Genomic DNA, 18,347 nt, shown 5'->3' on the forward strand with positions numbered 1-18,347 from the left:
TAACTCTGGTATCTGCAATTGTACTTTTTTCTCCCTTATTATCAAATAATTTCTGTTAGCTCCTATTGGGAAAGTAAAGCGCTGAATTTGGCACACACTTGTGGTGGTTTGGCATGCTCTGACAGAGTTCCCACAGGACAGGACATTTGTATGCACATGCACAGACACAGAATCTTCCAGTATGCTTAAAAAACCGTACTGTGGTTGGAGACTCTGGTAATATTAATTGGATTTGAACCAACGGGGCAGGAATAGCCTGATAAATCCCTAATAGTGTGTATTGGTTGAAGGATTTTGGTATGGCCAAGCATACAAAATATATATAAGACTCTGCACACATGTGGGATGTCAATCACTGATGAAATGGATTAGCTATGAAGAACTACTTTTATTTTACAAACTATTTTGATCCTCCTTCTTACAGCTAAATGTCGACATTCAACCATTTTTGAATGAAAGTTCTAATGATTCTGTGGCCTTCAGTTTAAATTCTGCTCCTGTAGTCTTGCATCAAGATCTCATTGGAAGAGAAGCCTGGATTAAGCAGATTGAAGAGGTAGGCAAATAGCACTGTTCATATATTTAGTCTTCTTTAGTCATCATTTGCTTAGCACGAGAGGAATGAGTCTCTAGCTCATGTGAATCCCTCTTTTCTTCTGCTGGAGCCACAAGAAGTTCAAAAGCTTTAGCTTCTGTTTGTGTTTAACCGCAAGTTGTTGCCTTGCCCAGACCAACAAACTGGTTAGTGTTAAACTATGGTTTGTTTGGAATGAGTCCCAAACCATAGTTAGCATTAATCATAATTTGTTAGTTCAGGCAAAATGTCAAATCATTGTTAAGCACAGTGGGAAGCAAAAGCTTTCAAACTTTTACACAGCCATGCCTACGAGAGGTGGGGAACACATACGTTTTTCTTGTTCCTGTTACACTAAACTGTGTTTTTAGTATAACATCAGATTTTGCCATTCAGTGATACAAGTGAATGTGGCATATGTGTCTGTGTATTCGTCCAACATATGGGTACCAAACCAACCTGCATAAAATGAAAATATTATTCTGCTTCTGTGTATTTACAACTTAAATTCAATAAAAATAAAGTGTTGGTACCAAGAAATGAAGATTACAATAAAAATACTATGACACTTAAGGGAACAAGATTATCAAAATTCGTAGTATTAGACACCGCTGAGCCTGACACTGCTCTGCTTTGTATTCTGTAGGGATTTTATTAAAATATGCAAGCATTATCTGTCACTAAAACAAATAAAATAACAGTTTTAGTTTTTCAACAACTAATTACTTCTAAGCACAGAGCAAAGAGAAGGCAGAGGGAAGGAACTGCTCATGCATATATGATTACAACTCAAAACACAGCTGGATGGACTAATTTTAGGCCTACTAGCTTTGATATGCTCTCTGATGTTGTGATTGTTATCCCTTCTCAAGCTGCTATCTTGATACAAATCCATATCTATTCTAATGAATACGTTCTTTGGTCAGTGTATGCTTTATTGAATTCAGCGCAGCTTACTCCCAACTAAGCAGGGTTATGACTGCAGACTTAGTTCCTTATAATCTTTCCACAGTCATCACAGAGAAGCCCTTTTCTCCCAGGCACAGGAAACAGTTCAGTCAGTACAGGCATCCCCAGCCTGGTACCCTTCAGACGTTGTGCACTGTAAGTTCCCTCAGCCCCAGCAAGCATAGCCAATGGCCAAAATGGTCTAAAAAAACCTGAAGAGTACCTGGTTGAGAAAGGCTGAACTAGAATAACAGTTGATTGAACCAGTTCACTGGTGCACTTGGCGTTCTCTCTGCAACTGCCTTTGATAGCCCATCTGTGTGTCTTATTTTAGATGAAATATGTTTGTTTTCCATTGTTTAGTTTGAAATCTGCAGTCTCAGAATTATAATCTCATAGACAATGACACAAATTTTGAAGCATGCGGTCGCAGAATTATAATACCTTAGACAATAAAACAGATTTTAACTTTTATCCTTGTGTTGTTTCAGGCTCAAGTTAAAGGAAACTTAATAGACTATACAAAGGTAAGTAAATGCTTAAAACCCATGCCTTATTTTTAGAAGTTCCATATCTCTCTCTCTCTCTCTCTCTCTCTCTCTCTCTCTCTCTCTCTCTCTCAAATGGCTTTAGTCAAGTCTGTGCATGCATATGTAGTGTTTAGTTGGCCCAGTAACATCTTATGCATGATGGAGTAGATCTCATCATTTCCTTTATTTGTTAATTATTTTCATCCTGCTTTTCAACCGAAAAAATGGTCTTGCATAGTAGCCCACTTCAATGAAGATACAATAAATGCTGGTATATACATACAAAGGGACACGGGTAGCGCTGTGGGTTAAACCACAGAGCCTGGGACTTGCCGATCAGAAGGTCGGCGGTTCAAATCCCCGCGACAGGGTGAGCTCCCGTTGCTCGGTCCCTGCTCCTGCCAACCTAGCAGTTCGAAAGGATGTCAAAGTGCAAGTAGATAAATAGTTACCACTCTGGCAGGAAGGTAAACGGTGTTTCCGTGCGCTGCTCTGGTTCGCCAGAAGCAGCTTAGTCATGCTGGCCACATGACCCTGAGCTGTACGCCGGCTCCCTCGGCCAGTAAAGCGAGATGAGCGCCGCAACCCCAGAGTCTGTCATGACTGGACCTAATGGTCAGGGGTTCCTTAACCTTTACCTTTTTATATGCATACAAAATATGATGCCAGTGTTGCCAATAAGTCCTTGTATTCTAAAATAGTACCCCCACCCCAGTATTCCATTATTTCAAAATGCCCATTTCAGCTACTACAGTCATTTGCTCACAAGTAGTTAATCAGTCTGTTTATACTCCAGTCCTGTATTCTGGAGTATGGCTATCACACGCAGACAAATTATTGATCCAGTATGATGATTATAGAGGACTTGTTCCAGAGAGGGGGGAAAGTCATTTCCCTCAGTACTCAGTGACTAAAGAAGCATTAGAAGAGGACCATTGGGGTTAGATGCATGTGAATTTGGATCAGTGCTAGAAATTCCTCCTTTGAAGAAGAGAATGTCCACCGCAGCTGCTCCTGTTGATACTTTCTCCTGATAAGACATCAGAAGGGACAGCACAGCTGGATATAGTCATATTTAAGGAAACGGCTAATAATTCTTGTGTGCATTCTTGTGTGACATTTGCTAAACGTCCCAACTAGAGTCCAGATCTCTCAAACTCTGCCATATATCTCTCCTTCCCTCATTTAAAATTTTGCACTGTAGTTAGCACATTCCTCACACCGCAATGTAGCCCTCCCACTCAAAAAAGGCCTCCTAATAACAACAAAAATCACCACTGTATGCCTGGGGTGTATGTCGCAAATGTCTATTTTGTATTGGCAAGGCATTGTTTGGGCACTAGAATAGCAGTCAATCTCTCTGTTTTGACTTGCTTGGAAAAGGCAAGGCAAGATTATTCTTCACAGAGCACTGCAACCGTGTTTTGTATGTCTTGACTGGTTTCATGCTGCTAATCTCATACATGATGCTATAATTTATTGTAAAGCTAAAAACGATTTCCTTGCATAATTCAAATCAGGGAAGCATTTGTGCAGGTGACTACTGAAGGCAGATATTTTGATAATAACAAACATCAATAGCCTTTTTGATATCTAAAAAGCCTATTCCAAAACTATTCTTTTGAGGAGTCAGATCTTTATATTCCATAATATAGTTATCTGCATCTGAGCTGCCAGATGATAAACACTATAACTGGTGCAGCCAATGGAGCAGATGGCTTATCTAAGCACCCTCCTGAAAGGCCTTTTGGATATCACAGCATTATGTACACCAGTATAACCCTTTGTATATGGAACAATGTTTTTTAAAAAATAAATGTATTGCTATGAGAGTTTTATATGAAGAGATTAATATACTTTTCTGATTGGCAGTCATATATTTTTAACAAAAAACCCAGTCTTACTGAAACTTCCTTCTTTAGCATTTAAATTTTCTAGTTTCGCATCTTGTGAGCAATGTGAAGATAGTGGGTATAATTTGCTCAGGAAGTTATAAACTTTGCATTATAATACAAAAGTTAGGTTGCTTGAAGACTCATCAGGTTAGAATATCAGTGCAGTTCTATGTGTTGCCATGAAGAACTGCATCATAGTATATCCAAAAAAGATAGATAAAATATAGCACTTAAAATGAATGACTGTCCAGCTGCCATTTAAAAAGAGGAAAGTTGAATGTGTAGAGCCGCAAACACCAATCTGATCTATAGCAACTCATTATGAAACATTCCAACAGTAATGGGGGAAAGTAAACCTCTTAGCTACAAAATGTATTGGCTCTATCTCAAGGTAACATTTTGGTAGTCTAAATATCAGCACTTAGCAAAGTAGACGGTTCCTCACAGGAGAAAACAAATTTAGAAAATCCAGTACATAACATGGCAAACACTTAATGCATTAGTTAGTTCCTTGACCACAAATCAATTTAAGTTTTCTTCTTTTCTTTTTTTAGCAAGTTATGAGGTTAAATATAGGATGCCTTGTAAGAAAAGGACAGCCATTTTTATGTATAGAAAGTGAAAAGCAGGTTGTGAGTGAGACAGGGAATTCCCAGTAGGAGCAGGGAGACTGACTGGGATGCTTGGGCTGTGGGGTTTTATGTGTGGAGTGTGAAGTGGTTGCATGGGACGCTGTGGATGGCTGGAATGCAATGAGTGCATTTGATAGATTGTTCCTGTGTGGGGTTTGCTTTGCTGAGTTTCATAGGTGCCAAGGCTGGAATATATTTGCCCTGGTGATTCAGGTATTCAGGTATGGTAATGGGAAAATGCTTTGGAGCGCTAAATGAAATAGTGCTGATGAGTGAAAGTTGTGGTGGGGCGGGGAGGAATAGATTTGCAAAGGGAAGGAGAACTAGCTGTTCGCCTTTGCTGTCCTTTTCACAATTTGGGTAAATACTACAGGAGCCCCGGCTTGAAGTATCCTCTGTGGTGGAACCTAAAGAGAATCAGAAGGCCTTCCTCAGCAGTGCTCTGAAATTCTCTTCAAAACCTCCTAAACACTTTGATAGGGATCACTGCCCCCACCTGACAAGTTTGAAAAAAATGACATTCAGAAATGGAAAAGATATTCTATGCAGCAAATAAGGGAACCCCCAGAATAGTTATTGACCATGCAGAGTTGCAGAAAGGCTACTTGAAATAAGGAATTGGGCCTCAGAGCAGGGGTGAGGGATCTCTTTTTCTGTGAGGGTTGCATTTCCTTGTGGGTCACCTGTGTGGGGCTGACAGTAGTGGGCAATATGAGCTTGTGGTGGGTGGGGCCAATGCAAGCAGTACATGGAACACCTCTTTGCTCTCTCTGGCAAACCATTTTCTCACTTTCCTCTTTAGGCAAGCGTCTTGAGGAGTTTGATTTTAGTCATGACTTGGTGGACAGCTGTCATTACACTTTTATGCTGCTATCTTAGTCTAGTTGATTTTAGTTTTTTATTGTATTCCACTGCCTTATGTCAGCAATCTTGGGTTATTTAAAAATGAGGCAGGATATAAATAAATAGATAAAAGTACAACGTATCTCAGTTCAAGGACATTTAGAGAGAGCCATTACGGAACAGAATATCTCAAGTTTCTAAGGAACATTGAGTTACAAGATCTGTAGCTGGCCCTTAGCTTCCCTTCTGAATATGACCATTTCTAAAGGATTCCTCTGTGATGATTGCCTACCACCTCTTTAAAAGCAATCTCTCTAACCTGTCCACCATTTGAGAGAATAATTTATGTCCTTTTACCTTCAGCAAAACATCCGCAGCTTGCTGCACAATTGGAGCACCTGCTAATATCAGAAATGTGCACAAAAACAAACACACATTTGCAGTATTAAGTTTCTGTTCTTACCTTGCTCCACTTACTTTGTTCCATCCTGTATAGTGTGGTTGGCTCTAAAAGAAATGCTTAATTAATGTTGCACTGTACATGCATATCATAAAAACCTATTTTCCCCTGAAGTATACTGCTAAGTAATGTGGGAAATAATTTTTTTATGAATGGGGACATGAGCGCTAAAGTACCATGCCTTGCTAAGAATTGAGTTCATCTTCAAATATACATAATTAATTCACTTAAGTTACATGTTTAGATAAGAACAACCATTCATTATATATAAGTGTAATTGCCTACATAAAATAGATGGATCTTGCAGCCAGCTTCTAGTTCTCAAGTTACTTTCATGTCATTTAGAGTAATTTTTTTACTAAAGTATATTACTTAAATATTGCAGGAATTTTTTCTTTCCTGCCTTTTAATTTTATATATACACTTCAACAGGAATGTGTGTTTAATGTTTCTAAGAGCTTCCATATGTAATGATCATATAATTATCAGTTATGGTTTCATAGACCCAGTTCACACATAATGCTAAGCCAAACCATGACTAAGTATGAACAAGCAAATGTATGGATTCTCAGAGTGAAGATTACAGCTGCTCCCCTGGTCCTTCTGTTGCTGTGCTACCCAAGACTAAACCATGGTTTGACTTAAAGTTATGTCTGAACTAGGTCTTGGGTTAGGGATGATGGGAATTGTAGCCCCAAACATCTGGAGGGCCGGAGTTTTCCTGTGCCTGTGTTACTTGATGCTCTGATAACTCCTGATGCACAGCAGTACACCCCTGTATTGTAGACTACTGAGCTAGGACTGGGTGGGAGACGCAGGCTTGAATACCTACTAAGCCATGAAGTTCGCTGAGCGACGTTGGGCCATTATTGTCTTTCAGCCTGACTCATTTAACTGCTGTGAGAATAAAATAGGGGAGTGGAACCATGTGTGCCACTTTGAGCTCTTTGGAGAAAGACATGCTATAAAACATAATAAATAAATATCCCCTCCATTGTATCTTGACAGGTTAGAGAAGCAACCTATCACATCAGTGCAAGATGATGGTGCGCTTCTCCATTAGTGAGGCAGAGGGTTCATACAGGGCATGATTCAGATGAAATTAAGCATTTTATATTCATTTATTTCAACAATAGAGTTAAGCACATTCTTAACACTTTCCAGTTGAATCAGTGGAATTAAAATGTATCTAACTTTTGGCCTGGTCATACTTGTAAACAAATCCAGAAATACAGTGGTACCTCGGGTTACAGACGCTTCAGGCTACAGAGTCCGCTAACCCAGAAATAGTACCTCGGGTTAAGAACTTTGCTTCAGGATGAGAACAGAAATTGCACGGCGGCAGCAGGAGGCCCCATTAACTAAAGTGGTACCTCAGGTTAAGAACAGTTTACGGTTGAGAACGGACCTTCAGAACGAATTAAGTTCTTAACCCGAGGTACCACTGTAGATTGTTTTTTCCTTTTCTGTTATGCAGTGCTAGAGTGATGAAATTATGATTGTTGATAGCAAATGTTTTCTAATGCACACAGTGCCCACTGATCTAAATTAGACCAGCTAGAAGCCCATCTGAAAGAAGATTGCACAATAACAGGCTTTGGTGGGTCATCCCCATAGATAGGCTGAACTCTTCAGCCAGTTTGCCTCTTGGTACTCCAAAGGAAATGGGTTGTGGATTAATATTTTGAAATTATACTCCAGATTAAAATTACAATGTGTAAACAGAACAATATACACTGTGCTGTAGTCTGCACAACATGAAAGTAAATGCACATATTAATCTACTTGCTTGTGATGAAATTCAGTTAAAAATGCATATTAATGAATTTATTATAAGCACAAGGTTATTTGTTGGGCTTATTCCCATTAGGCAAGAATTGTACACATGACTAGTTGAGAGCCTTCTGCTGCAGTTACATTAGTCTTTGAAAGGTGCATCTTGAATTATCAATAAATGAAAGAGCAATTAAATTGATTAGGGTTGTTTCATCGAATAGTGGATTCCATTTTTTTGTCAGTCATTTAACGAAACTGTCCTTTGAAGCTCAGGTCATGAAAATACAGAATCCATAATGTTTTCTTAGCATTCTGCATATAGTTATTTCTGTCAAAACTGATGATATTGTGCATGTGTTTTCTCACAGTTGCAAGATGCAATCAAGGCTGGCAAAGGTGTGACTTCAGCTATTGACCTATGTCGTTACCATGGAAACAGAGCACTGGAGGCTCTGGAGTGCTTCCCTCCCTCGGAGGCCAGATCTGCTTTAGAAAACATTGTTTATGCTGTGACAAGATTTTCATGATCTACAATTGGGAAAAGGAGCCACTTTTTGTTTGCACTAATGAGCAGAACAGATAATAGTGGAGAGCGTCAAGATCTGCCATTGCTCCGCATCTAAATGTGTCAGTGGCTTTAAAAAATGTGTTTCTGTTCCACTCACCACATTCCCAAACTAACATATACCCTTCGGAACTGCTACAAACAAAATTAGGGAAAAAAGGTCAAACAGTTTTCACTTGTCATGCCAGAAGCACACTTGAGGCTGCACTGGTAGCAATAATTAATGAGACTCGCTTCTGTGACCTCAGCAAATGGACAGGAAATAAGTCCTTATTGATTGGACATAGCCAGGGATGGCGCCAGTGTGGTGGCCTGTGGTTTTCCTGCACTAGAGAAGACAGAGGGGGGCCCTGAAGCTGCAGGTGTCGGGAGAAATGCTTTCTAAATCTGCCAGAGAGAGGGCTGTTTAAAACCAGAATTAATGTACCAATTTATCAACATGAAGGGCAGCTCGATGAATTAGCAGGGGAAAGGAGGGAATCTTTTATCTGACTACATGCCGCTATGTCTCCTCACACTGTTTCGTTATGTATTTACATATAAAATTACCCTTTGCCTAATGCATTGTGTGTTTGAAAGAGTTGCTGAGAGCGCGCATCAGGTATGGTAAGAGCTTTGTAATATTTATGTCGTTCTGCAGAAAAGAATAATTTTGAATGTGCTGTTTGTATAGTCTTCAATTTGGTTCAGTGGGTGGGGTTTTAAACTTCCAGGGTAATTATTTGCCTTCTGTATAAGATGCCACTTATTTCAGCAAACGCGGGTAACTACATTTTCCTTGATTTACTGAACATTTTGTTTTAATTCACACCAAATAAATGCTTCTTCATACAACTCTGTGTCAATTCTATGCCATAAAGGAGTAAAGGATCGTTCTTCTCCCTCCCCCTACCCCCTTCTGTACAGGATTTCATTCCCTGAATAGATGTATATTACATGAGAAGTTTTTTAACCTTACTGTGTCAGATGTTAAAGTCCAATTACAGAGAGAATACAAGGTATATCAGAAGCCTGCAATCTGACACTGTCTCTATTTTGTTCATAGGAGATGATTTTTGTGGTTTGCATGCTTGCAATCTGAGAACATCGTTGACAAGAAGGCTGAGTTTACATAAATGATCCAGATTGAGACTCAGCTACCTTTCTTCCTTCTGTGGTGTAATTACAGCCCAATCTGGAGACAGCTAGCACAGCAAACAGATTTCATTACATTGCTCTCTCCCTCTCAAACACTAAGTGGAGTTATTTCAGTTAACTTCTTCACACACACACACTAAAGTGAAGTGTCGCAAACCTTCTATATAATGGGCCAGTATGTGATTCTCAGAGGACTTTAAAAAAGCTTAACATGATTTATGTATTTTGATACCTTAAATTTTAGCACTACAAAAACATTGCTGGTTTACTGTAATTCAGTTTTGTAATTAGATGAAAATGTAGATCAAACCAGTTGAATTCTCAAGCCATTATGTTCTTGATATACTCTTGAACAACATTCAGTCTGGAAAAAGAGGACATCCGGGGTTATAAATGTATTTTCCATTTCAAAGAGAATGTTGTTGTTGAAACTATGTCAGAAACAGGGCTTCAAGTTGGCTTGTTTCAAATAACCCATACTTAGGGTGGGATTCACCTAACAAACCCTGTCAATGGAACCCCTGCGTAAGGGCTTCTACAATGGAACTTGCCCCCCTCTTCCACCCACACACCCAAAATTGGCTGGGGGGCAGGTCGGGAGAACCCCCAGAACAGCACATGGCAAGAAGGCAATTGTTCCCTCTGGCAAGCTGAAATGCATGCTGTCAGAGCTGCCCGAGGTCCCAGCTCACAAAGGACCAACGCCAGTTCGTTGTTATATACAAAAGTCTTTATTGAAGTTCAGTTTCGCTTTCACAGCCGCAGCGCGCAGCTCTACGTCTCAAACTCTAGACCGCTGAAGCTCCGTCTGAATCTCCTCCCCCCAGACACCAGTTTAAGACTCTAGCCTTGCTCCACCTCTTCCTTTGCTCTTTCCTCCTCTGGTTCCGCCTGTCCGCTGGGGTCTTGCCCTTCCTAGACTCTTCTGACACTGAGTCCCCTGAGTCTTCCCCCTGCCTCCGGCGGGCTTTAGGACCTGGTTCCCAATCCGGGTTTTCTGCTGTCCCGCGCGCCTGTACATTCGAACTTGGCGCGCGCGCCCAGCCGGCAACCTTCCTCCTGACCCTTACACTGCTCCTGTCACTGCTTCCCCCTTTGGGGAGGCTAGCTGGACCTGACCTCCCCTCCGTTCCCCCACTCTCCGATAGAGGCGTGGTCAGCCCTGACTCATCTTCTCTCCCTGCTGGAGGAGACGCTGGCCCTGACACATGGGACTCTTCCCCCCCACTACGCTCTGGTGGGGAAGCTGGTCCTGATCTCCCGCTGCTGCTTTGGGAGTCCCCGCTGGCCTCTTGTTTCTGGTGCGTCCCCCCTGGGACCCCCCTTGCCCTGACCATCGGCGCCCCCTTCTGGGAATCTTCTGATTCGCTGGAGAAGCTCATGGAATCTCTCGGGTCACTGTCATACTCCCCTACGCTGCCCTCAGATTCTTCCCCTTCACTCTCCATTTTCTCTCTCCCCTGTGCCTCTGCTCCTGAGCCCCTGACACATGCACAGATGGAACGTTTGTAATAGCAATGTTGAATTCCACCCTTAATGTTAACCACCATTTGGCAGTTCAGACAAAATGGCAAACTTGTCTCCTTCAGACCGCATGAGGAGGAGGAGGAGAAAAATGGAGAGGCAGCACTTAAGCCTAAAGCTCACCTATGCTCAGTGGCATCATGCTAGACTATTGCTTAGGTTAGGGATGAGGAACCTCAAAGGCCAAGTTACAACACAACTCTAGAAAATGACCGAGTCCTGCTCTTGGCAACTATCATCACCAGTATTTATAACCTTATTAGTTAAAAAAATGGGCTGGAACCCAATACACATGCAATAAACTATTTCTAAAGGGTACAGCTCAAGAACTCTTGGGACTGAGTGGTGCAGCCTTAATTATATAAGGGTTGAATTGTGGCATCTACCTGAGCATTTCTGGCAAGCGTCTTGATTTAGATATCATTTTAGCTTGCTTGACACTTTTTAAAAATAATCAGCAAATATATTTTTGAAGGCCCCCAAACCTCACATATGCAAGTACAATTGTATCTGATGGTGAGTTCTGTGTTAACACAGTTGTCTTAACAACTTCATGGTGGATGAGGTGCATGGTTTTCCACTAATGGTATCATTGCACCTATTTAATTGTTCCCCTACAAAATGATAAGGCAGTTGAAGGAGATATACCTGTTGGATTGTGCAGAAGTTTCTGAGGGATTAAGCTCATGTGTGTGCATTAGCAGGATATTTCACTGAAGCACTGAACAAAAACATTGCCCCCTGAACTGTGCAAGACTGCAGATACCAATATATTAAAATATACTGGGGGTTTTTGCTACAGCTTGTTACTATTGTTTTTTAAAGTTTAGGGTTGCAGTTTAAGCCACTATAGTAAAATTGCATATGATATGTATTTTTACAAACTATTCCAGTCCAAGCTCTTTTGACTTCTGACAAAAATGATGTGACTTTAAATAACTGAAGACTATCAATAGGCCTTGACAAGAGGTGTGCATATACAAAATATATTGCATTTCTTAATTTGGAGCTACCTAACTTGGTAGTTCTTAGTACCTTTAAGTATGTTTTTTAACCTAACATTTCTCAGTATAAAGTATGACAGTAAAAAGTGAAAGGCTTGATCCTTTAGCAGTTGGTCCTATTAAGTGATTAGAAAAATATTCCAGTTCTTTGGTAGGTAATCATAGGATTTTTAGAAGTGCTTTTCTGTTACATTAAAGGCACAGAAATCACACACACACCCCAATTCACCACTTGAACTCAAGACAGCCTCTTTCAAGAAACATGATCAGGAGGTTCAGGTGGTTCTGTCAGGATTGCTGAGTGACTTTACACAAACCACTCAATCTCCTGGTCTGTACTTTTCAATCTGTAATATTAAGATAAATTATAATTTATGTGTAAAGATATAGAGAAAACCTGATTTATTAACGCAGAATGTTTTGTGAGCTACAGAGGTAACAAAAATGCAGTTTTTTACTGCTTGTAAATAAAATATACATTCTTGGTTAGCACAAGTGCTGTTTTTTTAGAATCAGAGGTGCTACAGCTCACCATGAAAGCCTCCCTCGTTCTCTTAGAATGGCAATGACACCTACCTGAAAAGTGCCGGAACTGAGTTCCGGTGAGTTCCTGCTGAAGAAAAGCCCTGGTTACCACTGCAAAGCGACTTTCTCCAATCTAAGAATGTGTTGGTGAGTGAGAACAACTGCTACAAACCTTCAAACTATTTATTTCAGCATTTGTAATATGTCAGTGTTTTCAACTTCTGTGAGAGCTTGTTTCCCTCACAGACAGACATAACTTCTACCATCTTATCTTATATAGGGCACTGTAGACTTCACATCCTCTGTTACCACTGATAAATGGAGAGGATCCTGGTGTTCTTATTGCACAGAGAAGAGTAGATAGGCACAAGGACTTTATGACTCCAATAGTAACACATCACATGTATGAAGATTTTTTGCTGATCCTCAAGGATATCAACAATGTACAGTACCTCTACAGCAGAAAGAAAGATTACACAGGTAGTCCAAAAATCTTTCATTACTAAAAAAAATCTGCAGACATTTTATTCTACTGAAAATCTCCACGTATTGTCCATAACATCTTCCTCAATTCATTTTTTTTTTCTGTAGGTGTGTTTGTATATTAGTTGACTTTGTGGTCAAACCTAGCACAGATAATGAAGCATAAAAATACCTGCCATCTAAATGAAAAAGCAAGTTTTACAAACCAGCCAAATTAGACCCACCTCCTTCAGTTTTTTGAAAAGTTAGTGTTGCTCATAGCATACCCAGGTTTTATAGTACCTTTTCCCTTCAAATTATCTTAAGTTCTTGCTCAACTACTGTCTAAAATCACTGTAGCCCTTTTCATTAATCAGAAGAGTACTTTGGCTCCCCCATGTGTAAGAGATTCTTACACTTCTATGAAGCTCTGAATCCTCCATTTAGTAATGGATTGAATCAGTGTTTTTAAAAAATGCCTGTGATGGAAGAGAGTTGATTCCTCTCATCCATAAAATAAAATGAATGCATGTTTTAAACTTCTAATATTTTCTTTTAAATCAAAAGGTATAAAAGTTCAGTGACAAATGGTGAAAACACATTATTATTTAAAGTGTGCATGATAGAATTGTTGGCCTTTGATTAAATATTCTGTGAACACCTTTCAACTTTCTTTAAAAAAGTTTTTCTTAATACAGTTTAGGGCAGCCTTTACCAACCTGGTGCTCTCCAGGTGCTTTAAACTTACAGCAGTGTGCTGGCGTCCTGATGGGAGTTGCAACCCAAAACATTGGGAGGACATCAGGTTAGTGAAGGTAAATTTAGAGGCTCTATTGTTTTTCAAATGAATATTTTATTTCCTAACAACCTTTTTGGCAACAATATTATTAAAAACATAATGGTGTTAAGAAAACATTTTTGCAGTGCAGTATTAACTTGATGATAGGAAAGTTATTTGCCTAACCAAAAATGTGGAATAGAAAAATGTAAGTCAGACTCAAAGATGCTAAAGTAATCCTTTACATCCTTAATACAGAAAAACCAGTGCTCTCCTTGCTTATTTGCTAGTCACCTGAGAGTTCCCTATCATTTGCCTAGCACTTTCATTTATGTACACCCAAACTGAGCTTAGGCCAAGAGAGATGTCAATGCTGCCTCATTACTCCCCCAAAGCTACTACTGGCTTGTCAGTTGCATTTGCTACCAGCTACCTATTGTTTTTTTAAAAAACAAGGTCATGTTATAGGTCATGTGTTTACCGCTTTTATAGGGAATTTTGTAGGGTGTATCTAGAAAATGTATTAGTGGTTCCTCAGTGGACACACCTTTCTGAATTCCACCCACTTTTTAGTGATACTGCACTACTAAGCATGTCTGGAGGAGAACACTGAATGCACCCTAAAACATGCCCACAGTTCCTGCAGTAGCACAAGACCTGGCAACTGATCAATGAGTGTCTGTGCACTAGAAGAGAACACAGAATGTTAATGCAATAAATACACAAAGATTTCATGGCAAATATGTAGGACAGTCCTTGGAAGGCAAGTAGACAAGAAGAGATTCTCTCTGGGCAGAAAGCTTGAAAACTACTGGTTTACTTAATGGAACCTTTCTAAACACAGGATTCTCTTTTAACTTAAATTTGCAATATTGGGCTTACTGAATTACCTTTTTTTATACAAGTTGTTTTCTCTCTCTCTCTCTCTCTCTCTCTCTCTCTCTCTCTCTCTCTCTCTTTCTGAGGAGCACTTCTTTTTTAAAACAATATATTTGTATGTTTGTAATCCTTCTGTTGTGACCACTTAAAGTTTGTGGCCCAGTAGCTGCTTCTGACCCACCAAGCGGAAGCCAGCACAAGTTGGGACTTTTTGCCTCCCCAAATCTGCTCTGGAGGGTCTGGGGAACCCCCACAACAGCATTGGGGGGGGGGAGATTCAGGAAAGCAAAAATGCTTGTGCTGACAGAACAGACTCCTTCGCACTACAATTAAAACCCCAATAAACTGAATGACCTCTACTTTTCACCTAGCTCCAGGATTCCGTTGTTTTTTATTTTGAGAAACAGAGAAAATTACTTGTGGGAGTTTCTGTACAGCTCTCCCTTTACAAAATGAATGCAAAATCAACTATGATTTCATTGAAAAATCTCCCAACTGCAACATGGTTTGAAAAACTCTTCATTCCTCGCTTTTGCTCATCAGAGACCATTTTCTCTCCCCACATACACACACATCCACATCCACTATTTATAACCTAGTTCAACAATGCTGGCATGCAGCAGTGGAAGGTGTGCATTTCATATGTAAATCAGCGGCAATAATTTTGTACAATTACTTCGTTGTTTGCATCATTATGATCAACAGCAGCATAACAAAGTGCTTGAAACAAAGGATGTTACCGAAATGTGGTTTTGTCTTGGCAAATCTACTCTCCACGTTTTAGCTAATAAAGCAGTTTATTCATAGATGACAGAAATATATAGGCTGTGTTCACCAGCGCTTTCAGAATACAGTTTAAACTTGTTGCATTAACATCCCAGTCTTAAATGTTTATGCCTGATGTTTCAGCATCTCTGCCTGAAATGGTGGATTAACAAGTATATGATTATGTAAGATCAGCTGCCCAACCTGCACTTGCACATCAGGCATGAATAGATGAGAAACACAATAATCTCATATGAAGTAATTGTGAACTCAGTTATCTGTGAATACTTTAGTAGCCAAAACAACACCATCTACATGCAGTATCAGCAGGCTTACAGAAATACCAAGATTTGCAGAAGCACCACATTTTTAAAAAAAAACCAACAACAACCTTTAGGGAATTAAAAAGCAGGAATAGGAAATAGAATGGAGTGTCCTGGATAAGGGTCAGGTTAACTGGATCTCTGAACAGGCTACAGCTGTAGGAACCTAGAATAAAGGGGGCTGGATAAAATAAGAATATCCTGGTATGTGTAGGGAGATTTAAAGGATGATGTATTTGGATCTGACAAACCAGGGGAGTTTTGTTTTTTTCTTTTACTCCTGGAGACAAAGGTGAAGGGTAGAACTTGTTGGCCACAGCAGTGATTGACTGGCAGAAAAGATTTAACAGAATAGACTCCTGAATTACAGTAAATTTAGGTATCTGCCTGCTGGTGATGCAGGATTGCTGGGCTACAGCTTTGGATTCTGGCCTGCAGAAAAAATACTGGTAGGGCTCAGCCCCACCTTGACCTAATGACTAGCCTCTTATGATAGAGGCAAATGAGGGTATGTGAAAGATGATCTGTTGTCACAGTACCAAATCACAATCTTTCTGACATTTATGCACCAATTTCCAGGCTATAAGCCTAGCAAGAATATGCTACTCAATCCCACATTAAATGAAGGGGAAATGGAAATATAAGTATTAATCTTATGGGGTAGTTTTGCATGTATTTACTGCAGTAACATTATTAAATCTGTGCAGACTGCATTTTATTGATTGCATTGGTATCAGTCTCAGGTTTTCAAATTAAATAAACTGCTACTTCTAAAGGTCCTTGGGACCAATGCTTGTTCCAGATCATAAATCTTGCATTTCCCTCTGTGAATTTTAATTACAACTAGAAGAAAAGCAGACACCCCCAATTAAGTGGGAGGTGTTTCTTAAAAGCATAAAATAGTAACTTCTGAATCAAAGGCAAAATGGAAACTGAAAACACTGCAATGCACACACAAATGTTTTTGTTTTGTATATGAACAAGTGTGCAAAACTTACTATGCATAGTCTATTTGAAATTGCAGTGCTTTTTATTCCTTTTTCAATCAGAATGGGTAGAGGAACAGTATACTCACATTCCAGGATGGGTAGCTGAGGCCTGCAGGGTCCCTTCTGGGCTTGGGTCCCCTAATGGGAACAGTGCCTGAGGCCAACACTCTAGAGTAAGAAATGAGGTGGAGTTCAAATTGGCAAATGTTTTCTCATTTCTGAAGCAGAGTGGTTTGCACACTTTTGCTTTTCTTTACTTTAAAAATGTGTTTTTACTAAACATAATATAAAGCATTTCAGGTAAGCAAATAAGACTGCAGAACTAAGTACCAAATCATGTAACGCTTTAATTACATATATGATTAATGGTGCAAAGGCAGGTGGGATTCCTTTACCTTGAATAGCTCATGTGGAAGGCAGCGTTCCTGCTGGTAGTTTGTTACACAGGGATGAAAGAAACTGCAACAGCTGTTGGAATTCTGCCAATAATTTCTGCCAATTGGGATATTAGTATTTTAAGGCAAAATCAGATCAAGACTTACCCAAGTTTACATTGTGATCATAAAAGTGCTTGCTGTTCAATGTTTTCCAAACATATGCAAACCAGTTTGCCTGGTCATATTCAGCCAATTTGACTATTAAGCCATCATGCATATGAGAGATGTTAGCAGATTTTTCTTCCGTATGTTAGTCCAAACTAATGTGAATGTGCTAGGAATAACTTTCTGCACTTTTATCAAAACCCATGGATACACTAGTAGCAGAGTTTGCTCAAAGTATAGCACATTTGCTTCTAAAACCATTTAAGTCCCCCGATTCCTTTCCTGTGAAAGTTCAGGCACAAGGACCGGCCCTACATCTTCTATTGTGAAAATAGATACATTCAGTTTCACCACAAATACATTCAGCTTCACCACAATCTCCTTTCACTTATTCGCCAAACCTCTGGCTTCCTTGTACAAATGTCCAAACAACCAGTGGGCTGGTCTGCTTCTAATGTATATAAAAATAATAATTGTGCTGGTGTTTTTTCTGTTTTTATCAATGTGCTCCTCAAATTCTCTTTCCCCCACCCCCACGCCTTATTGTCTGCTTGTATTTGTCAGAAATTGTGTTTCTTCTGTTTACTTTTGGATAATATGTCTGTTTTTGAAAAACCTTGGGCGATATTCAACGAAGTTACTTGGAATAGACCCCCTGAAATTAATGAACATCACTAAGTTAACTTCATTAATTTCAGTGAATCTTCTCTTAGTTAAAATGCTCATGAAGCATGCCGGCATCCCCTTAGTCCTAAGCAATACTATTCCTGATCTGTGGTCTATGTTTTAACCAAGATACTATTATTGCGATTTTGAACAGCCCCAGAAGCGGATGTAGGGAAGCGCAACTGGTTAGGTCACAGTGGACCTTGGGGGCACTGCAACTGTGATAAAGAATGGAAGTTGAGAGGCAGGGTGCCGCTGAAATTTGAGACCCCAAAGACAGCCCCCAGGCATTCTAGAAAGAATTCACCTTCTCTGTCCCTCAATATGCATTTCTCCAATCACTTTTGAGAACCTTTCAAAGTCAAAGGTGACTGCGATGGAGGGTTTTTGTTTTGTTTTGTTTTGTTTTGCAAGTTGTCTAGTTAAGTACAGTGGTACCTCAGGTTAAGTACTTAATTTGTTCCGGAGGTCCGTACTTAACCTGAAACTGTTCTTAACCTGAAGCACCACTTTAGCTAATGGGGCCTCCC

General features: G+C 39.9%; 1 protein-coding gene across 1 annotated transcript in view; it reads left to right on the plus strand.

Moving 5' to 3' along the window:
* Positions 1 to 9,057, plus strand: part of PDSS2 (decaprenyl diphosphate synthase subunit 2) — a 70,498-nt gene extending 61,441 nt beyond the window's left edge. The window contains exons 6-8 of the mRNA XM_077926133.1: positions 425 to 556; positions 2,014 to 2,049; positions 8,027 to 9,057. Of these exons, the coding sequence (XP_077782259.1) occupies positions 425 to 556; positions 2,014 to 2,049; positions 8,027 to 8,185 (327 nt within the window). The 3' untranslated portion in view covers positions 8,186 to 9,057. The remainder of the gene's footprint in view (positions 1 to 424; positions 557 to 2,013; positions 2,050 to 8,026) is intronic.
* Positions 9,058 to 18,347: the final 9,290 nt, after the last annotated feature.

This window comes from Podarcis muralis, chromosome 3 (assembly GCF_964188315.1).
Source record: "Podarcis muralis chromosome 3, rPodMur119.hap1.1, whole genome shotgun sequence".
Lineage (NCBI taxonomy): Eukaryota > Metazoa > Chordata > Lepidosauria > Squamata > Lacertidae > Podarcis > Podarcis muralis.